This window comes from Glandiceps talaboti, chromosome 12, assembly GCF_964340395.1.
Source record: "Glandiceps talaboti chromosome 12, keGlaTala1.1, whole genome shotgun sequence".
Lineage (NCBI taxonomy): Eukaryota > Metazoa > Hemichordata > Enteropneusta > Spengelidae > Glandiceps > Glandiceps talaboti.
In genome coordinates this window covers 8,878,622-8,886,741 of record NC_135560.1, presented here as the reverse complement: position 1 = coordinate 8,886,741, position 8,120 = coordinate 8,878,622, and the positions used below count along the sequence as shown (strand labels likewise).

Here is an 8,120-nt window from a genome sequence, read left to right as displayed (position 1 = left end):
CACTTCAGATGGCAGAGAGCAACACTTGGTCCAAAATGAAACCATTTACATTGCATAAATTATTTCAGTTGACAAAAGTTATGCATTTCAAATAGGCATAGTTTGAGTTGTTTTGGAATCTAATCTTTTCAATGATCAACATCAAGCACAGCAAAGAGTGTTATCTATTGAAAAAAAAATCATGTGTTTGAGAATAATGACATAACTTTATCAGACCCAAAGATTAAAATGAAAATCACAACAAAATAATGTATTGGTACCATTGCTCATCACAACATTAAGTTATGCAATATGCTAAATCACAACATATTCCAAAGCTATTTAGACATATTTTTATTTGTTCAAACTATGAATTACCTAAGGGGCCTTGTCACTACGAGTCACTAGACAAGAGTAGTCACAAACCCCTTAGGTCATGAGTATTTTTTTGGCAGAATAAAGTGAAATATTGGGAATAATATAACTATACCACCTCAATATATACTACTAGTATACACAACAGAATCGTGATGTTCTATATGGATAGACAATAGACATTGATAAATTGCTAAAGATTTTGTACTTTTAATTATTAGAAGTATGTGATACGTACATGTAGTAGCATTTTAAACTTGTAGTGTACTCAACCCTCCGGTGTTTATTTCACACACTGACCCTTACATTTACATTTTGAAACTATTGGAGATTAGAGGAGATCTACCTTGTAATAATATACAAATTTTTACAATTACTATCTGATGACTTGTACAAAGATGTACAGAAATTCATAATGAAATAAACAAATAACTGAACAGGTATCAGTGTTGTTATATCTTATACAAACCACTGGAGTCCTACCCCTCCTCCCTCAATTTGATTGCACTAAACCCTGTGGACTACGCCTCCCTCAATTTGATTGGAAATTAAATAGCCCTAGGGACTACTGTACTGATATTGGTGAATTTACACAAGATTTACTGGTAAATTGTGAATTACGATTTGGTGAACATGAATTGATATCTGGAGATACTAGTGAATGGTGAATGAGAGCTTTTACTTCCTGTATGCATACACTGCATGACTAGACTTAGCAATCCAAGACTCTTGTGCACCTTCAATTGGTATTAAAAATGCAACAGAAGCTTTAGGGGATTACTTATTATTCCGTTTATGGTCGCCACTGTTGAGGAGTTTCAATCTAATTCTGAGGTAACCCAATCAAACATGAATTGTGCCGAAAGCCTGCTGTACTGATACCGATGATGAACAAATCATCAATAATGTTTTTACCGATAATATGACAAGTGTAAAATAACAAATAACTGCATAATTCCATGAACACAAGTTAGGAAACGGAGTCCGAGTACCTCCAGGTTTTTCAACAGGCCGTTTAGTTAAACATTTTTACGTCTCACCATACGCATAGCTGCCTGTGCTTGGGACCGGTTTTTCTCATAGACCAGGTCTAGGGAGCTGAGGCGCGATGATTACTTGTAAATGATTGGTCGTTCGGTTTGGGTAATACGGGTAACTTTAACCCAATCACAATATACCAATTTCCTGACGTCACGATCTGTCACGTCACCCGGCGCGGTGCAGTTCGGTCTGCTCCTGATCCTATCCTACAGTGATAGCTAGCTGGCGGCTTTAGAAGTGTAACTGTAACGTGTAAAACCACTTTGTACAATGTGTACTAGATCTGTCGTATTTCATTAGACGAATGGATTTTGGATTAGCATGACTATCACTATTAACAGACTACTTTTGTCTACAGTAACTATGTGTGAACATATTTGTTATTGTGAATAGAGTAGATGCAGCTATCGTCAGCTCGGTCTGTGAAAAAACAACCGCCAACGACATAACGTTGTTTTTCCGATGTTGTCAACCAACCAACCAACCAACCAACCATACTAGACTGACAGTTCTCGGATAACCCGTCTGAAAGAAGGCCCTAGTTGTTACGAACTACTGGCAATATACAGAGAGACTAGAAAGGAAACAGCGAGGAACAAAATTGCGCATGATTCCCGTCATCGCAGAGGAACAATTTCAGCGAGTGACCTGTCGTCTGCATGCCATGATCGATGTCCCAGAAAGTTACAAGTTTTCTAGTGTACATTTTCTGTATGGAACAATTACCATACTTTTGATTTGGCTGATTTTACTCAAACATTGCTACCACAGTAGTACTGACAGTGAAGAAGTGACAACTGAGGGTGCAAGGAGAAATATCGATCAAAATATTGTAAATACTCATCCCTAAATTACAAGTTTGTAGCTGGTTGTTCACACTCTCCCCGATCAGTACAGTCGAACAAGTGTACTACTCAAAGTTGACGTTCATAGCCAGTACGTGCCACAGCCATGTTCGGAAATCAGTCGGCACACGTACCGTCCAAAATCAGTAGACAGCGTGATCGGTTAGATAAAAAATCCGAAACGACAGATCATTTAACATCACTTCCGTTTATGAGGTAAGAAAGGCCATTTTAGAAAGAGTACATTTATACAAAACATCAATCTAGCTGGTGAAAACATGATTTTTGACCATATTTATAAGAACAAGACATTTTTATCGGAGTTGTATAACTTATATGTAGTATTTGTCAAACTTTTCTTGGAATATTATCCAAACTACACAGTAACTTTATGTTTAACCAAATTTAGAATATTTCCATCAAGCTCTGCAAAAAGAGAAATGAGTAATACTAATAATAGCACCACTTTATTTGTAAAACTAAAAAACCGATGAAGACATCTACTATTCTCCATCATGAAAACAAATGACATTCGTAGTTTTCTCTCCTCGTTTTCATTATCAATTGTTTTTAGAGTTTCCAATACAGTCAAAAGACATGAGGAATCTCAGGAACTAACTGGTACAAAAAAGAAGACAAGATCCAGTGATGTCAATTTTGAGCAACTACTTACACAGAGGTGAGTATTTTAACCTTACAGAAATTTTTGATTCCTCTCGGACATTTTGTGAAAATAGAAAAAAATATACAACATATTACCAAATTTATTGGAAATATCGGAAAGACAATTGAAACAAATAATGGACTTTATATTTATCATCAGATATGTTCACATAATTACATAATATATATTACAAAATTATATCTCTAAAACAATATCTCTAAAACCATGAAATTCATCACATGATTTATTCTTAAATTCAAAATCAGGTCTCATTTAATTGATAGCAGTAACAGAAGTCTAGATGAAAAAATTGGGCTGGTAAGTGAATATTTTTTTCATATGTTACATAATGTGTGTTGCTGTCATGGCGACAAGAAACTTTGCCAAAACAAGAATACCTGCATGATCTCAAGCTCAAGATCAAATTACTTGATGTAAAAGTACAAGTATTTCATGTTCAGAAGACATTCTAGAAACCCTTCATTAGCACTATCAAATATCAATCTGATTAAAATCTGATGTTGTGAAAGTGACTAAATACTTTATTTAGCTCTATTTCCATCGTTTTGTGACGTTGTTTTTGTTCTGAGTGATCGCTGCCTTCCCACGGTGGCGATCACTTGGAACAAAAACAAACATCACAAAACGATGGAGATAGAGGTAAATAAAACATTTAGCAGCTTTCACCACATCAGATTTTAATCAGATTGTATCAAATATTTGCAAAGCTAAATTTTGAAGAGAACTTGATAATAGTCGTGTATACCATTTAAATCAACACAGTTCGTATTATTCTGCATTATCAAAACACTTCCATAATTTTGTACATTTGGAACCAAAGCGATTATTTGGTTCATTATTGATTCAACAGTGTGCAATCCTTGGTTAGGTCACAGTGATAGACAGACTGGGCCTTGCCACTTATTCTCCAGTTCTCACAATCTGTTTCAGTTGGCAAGTAGGAAAGTCACTAGAGATGGGTACACGTCAAAATCTACATTAGATCTTTTGAATCTGGCTAGAGAAGATTTGCCTGCTCCAAGAAAATTAAGAACAAGAAACAAGGAAAAGAAGGCAACAACTCAAGATATTTTTAAACACATAGCACAACTAAAAAGAAAACAAGCTGCCTTTGATTGGTGAGTCATAAATAATGCAATGTAAATTGTTGGTTGTTTGTTGGTGATTTAAAAATCTTATAAAAGGGAAAGGATACTTGTGAATTCACCATATAAAAACTTGGATGTTAAATTAGATAAAATGCACTGATTTCATTCACTCCATATGGAAATGGTATCATCAAAATAGACTTTGCTAGGCAACTTCAGTTTAACATGTTGTCAACTCTTTCTATTGTAAGTCGACAATACATTTTACAGAAGTTACCTATGAAGGCATGCATGTCACTGTTGCCTCAGTTCTGATTGAATCCCAGCTGCATACTGATATGGAAAGTGAATAAAACCAATACATTTTTATCTTATCTAGCATCCAAGTTTTCGTTAAATGTAGTGAATTCAAAGGAGAATATCTTCTAACATTGTATGTAACCATAATTGTTTTTAGAACTAATGAAATATGAAAACTCTGTGAACTAAGATTTTGTGTCCCAAACTTACCTAGGAATGAAAGTCATCAATTCTTGATTGTCATAGGTCTTTAATAACAAAAAAGTAAATTTATCCCTGACAATTATTTATTATATGTATTATATTACATATCTGGGAAGTCATGAAAAAGCACTGGTTTATTACAATACTTTGTGTTCAATTCTTATCTTGATTGCATTTCTACGCAATCTTTTGCCCTGATTAGGACAAGAAACCCAGGCTTGCCTAAGGAAGGAGAAGTGAAAGTCACTAGAGATGACTTTCTAGAACTTCCTTTATCATTAAGAGGAAGAAGAGAAATAGATACAGACCAACCTCTGCTTCAAAACTGGTTGACTGAAAGAAAGGAGACCACCACATCGGATCCCTGTGCAATGTTTGGTGTCAACAGTCAAAGCTCTGAAGGGAATGCAATACTTGATATGAACAGCTCAATATTTGAAGACCAAAAAGGGGTGTTCAGCAGTTTCTCTCAACAGGCAAGTGGATATATAGGGTCAATTTCAAATGGGGCAATGAAATTATAGGTGCACAGAAAACCCAAATATGAGTTCACTGTGAAGTTCAGTATAGAATGTCCTATCTTGTTAAAAATAAACCAGGTGCAAGCCAAATTAATTGTAGTTTTTTTACAGGTAAAACCCTTTTCATTTTACATAATGAAAATATACACCTACGCCATTGTTTGTTAGTGCTTGCAATGCAATGCAAGTCAAAACATTCAGAATTACTGTTTTTTCATTTTCCAAAATTGAGCTTGTACAAGTATAATTAGGTTATTCTCCAATATTTCTAGTTATTCAAGCAGGATATACTAGTAACAAAAGGGGTTTTGTCTCTACTAGTTGAGGACAAGTAGTGACAAAGCAAGTGTGTATATTATGCATATTGCAAGAATGTCTGGTTGCACTATTTATTACAACACATATTAAGAAAATACATGTTATAATCTCTGAAAATTATAATTTGTCACATGATAGGTACCTACCAATTCACCATTGATGCCAAACTTCCTGCAGCAAAGTCCTTTAGTGTACTCAGATTCTTCCACAGCAAATGCAAGTGTACCTCACTTCTATGATCAGGTAAATGAAGCCTTGCACTTAATTACTGAGTACATGTATATCCAATCTGAGTAAAATCTGATGTAGTGAATATGGCTCGAAATATTTATTTACCTCTAATTCCTTCATGTGCTTTCAACTTTGTTGTGCTGAGAGTGAAAGAACGACCCCTTCCTACATCTTATACGTTAACATTCGAGTTCACATTCAAATCTGTCAAAATCCCCTTACAGTTAATACTCCAGAATTGAAGTTGAAAACAAACAGAACCACTAAGACAATTTCAATAACACCGTTGTCTGAACTCTGCACTTAGACTCTGCATTCGAACTCTGTTGGAACAAAGTGTGCTGAGGTACTGTACTTGTAAGTTTTCGATGCAAGATGCATTCTCATTGGTTGAGTGGGTTACTCAATGCACAGGATTTTAACGTGAACACCTGTCAGATGTAGGAATAGGTGCTCACTCACTGAACAAAAAGAACAAACGACCAGAAAATTAGGAAATAGAGGTAAATACAGAAATCAAGTATTCACTTCATCAGATTTTAGTCAGATTGATGTAATGATTACTGAAAGAGGGTGAATGTGTGTGAAATAACACCAAACAGCAGTCATACAGAGGTTGTAACTTGTCTAAGTTCTAACACTATCTAGAACATATGAAAGACCTGGGAATTGAAAATCTCAATATTTCCTCATATTTGAATGTCACATTATCTGAAACTGAAAGCAATGACACTTAAGGTCAGAGGTCAGCAGATACACATGTCCAGGGTAAACTGCTCTTTGTTTATTGACAAATATGATGCATTGCATCGCTGTCACTATGTTAACTCATACCCAATCTGATTAAAATCCGATGTAGAGTACAAGGCATTTCTTTTTGGCTGTTACATTTACTGTCGTTTGTGTTCATTCGTGTGCACTCGTTACATACATCTGACACAATACCATAGGTTTTCCTGAGCCACAAGAGTGCCAAGTGAATTGACTACATGACAAAAAATTTGTCATTGGGTCCAATTCCCCCCCCCCCCCCCAATTCAATGGTTTACCCTTAAACACTCTTTTAGTGTGATTTTGCTAATTTTATACATCTTTATCATAGGCATCTTTTTGGATGAAAAAAGAAGACATGTTTGACACTTGTATCAATCAGGAACATACACTGATACAGTTTCCTGCTGATAGTGGACATCAGACATGCAGTCATGATATATCCTTTTCCCTATAAGTGTCTACGTAACTTGGTGGTAAGTTGTAAGACACTAGTCTTTTCAGCAGTGGCAACTACAAGTGGTTCTATCCGGGCAGCTGTACACGGTCATATCTCTTGACTGACATGTAATGATCAATTTCATTCAAATTTGACACCTTGGTGACTAAAAAAATTGCCTCAGGCATGGCAGAGAAGGAGCTGTGTACAGACAGAACCATAATACCAATAGTCGCTTCTGGGGTTTATGGCCGGCCATAGGGGGACTAAAACTCAATATCATCAATTAGTCAAACAAAAGTAAAACAATTAAAGGGAAGGGACTGTAGCTTCTGTCTACTAGGAGTGGGCTTGGTTTATTTAAATGGTATATCATATGCAATATGTTACCTACTCTAGATGGTGCTATTTCCTGAAAGCTGCAGGCTTAAGATTCATGCTATTTTCAATTAATATGCTGCATATTACAGTTTATATCAACTGGTGAAAATAAGTCAACTGTGCACTTTATTCTACAATTATTACACTATGTCTTTTGCCAGTTTTTCCTTCAAAATGTGTGTTTTCATTTACTTTGTGATTTTTATCGTAAATACGGCTCAAAGCATCAAAGTTAACCCTGTGACATAAATTGACTACTACAACTTACATGTGTTATGTAAGAGGAAAATTAAATGTAAAACAAAAGCTGGTGATTTGGTCGGCAAAGATTTAGTAGTATTAAGAAGTTTGCTTAACTTTCAATACATGCCAAACCCACCAGAGGATGAAGTAATGACTAGTGGAGTGAATGGTAATGAAAATACTGAAAACTCACCACTACAACCAGTAAGCAGCTGTGGACCACAAAGGCATCAAATCGAAGACTAAATACAGAACAACACTGGACTTCTGTTGTGTTATTGTTATTCCATTGTTGTATTTTTTAATTCAGATATTTTAACTTTATCTAAATTTCTAAAGTTAAAACTCCAATATAGACTTTCATGTTGAAATACAGACGATATAGTCTTATCTAAAAATATTTGCATAGACTGAATGCGAAACGTTTTAAGAAATTCCAAAAATGTACACTTTTATTCTTGCAGGCTCTTGAAAGTGACATAATTGTACAGTATTTAAAATGTCATGTAAATTATTAAAGTGGCCATATAGATGAGGATTGGGTATTTATTTTTAATTGTCAATTTATAAAACAATTGTATCATGGCTTTCTAGTTGAAAAATCAATGTGAAACAACATTGACCAAATCTGTGTTTGTAACTCATTACATTGCAAAAAGCTAAAAAAATGTGTAAAAAAAAAATTGTTATTGTACATAC

General features: G+C 35.0%; 1 protein-coding gene across 1 annotated transcript; it reads left to right on the top strand.

Annotated features, from left to right (window-relative positions):
• The first annotated feature begins 1,605 nt into the window (after positions 1 to 1,605).
• LOC144443701 (uncharacterized) lies at positions 1,606 to 8,040 on the top strand. The gene is made up of 8 exons (XM_078133240.1): positions 1,606 to 2,456; positions 2,815 to 2,919; positions 3,171 to 3,222; positions 3,856 to 4,043; positions 4,720 to 4,993; positions 5,495 to 5,599; positions 6,690 to 6,799; positions 7,547 to 8,040. Exons 1-8 carry the CDS (start codon positions 2,347 to 2,349, stop codon positions 7,665 to 7,667), a joined length of 1,065 nt encoding a protein of 354 aa, XP_077989366.1. The 5' UTR covers positions 1,606 to 2,346; the 3' UTR covers positions 7,668 to 8,040.
• Positions 8,041 to 8,120: the final 80 nt, after the last annotated feature.

Excerpts from the sequence above, each read along its gene's own strand:
- LOC144443701 (XM_078133240.1), top strand. The coding sequence starts at position 2,347 with ATGTTCGGAAATCAGTCGGCACACGTACCGTCCAAAATCAGTAGACAG. Across the intron at positions 4,044-4,719 it reads AAACAAGCTGCCTTTGATTG|GACAAGAAACCCAGGCTTGC; the intron begins GTGAGTCATAAA and ends TGCCCTGATTAG. Across the intron at positions 5,600-6,689 it reads TACCTCACTTCTATGATCAG|GCATCTTTTTGGATGAAAAA; the intron begins GTAAATGAAGCC and ends TCTTTATCATAG.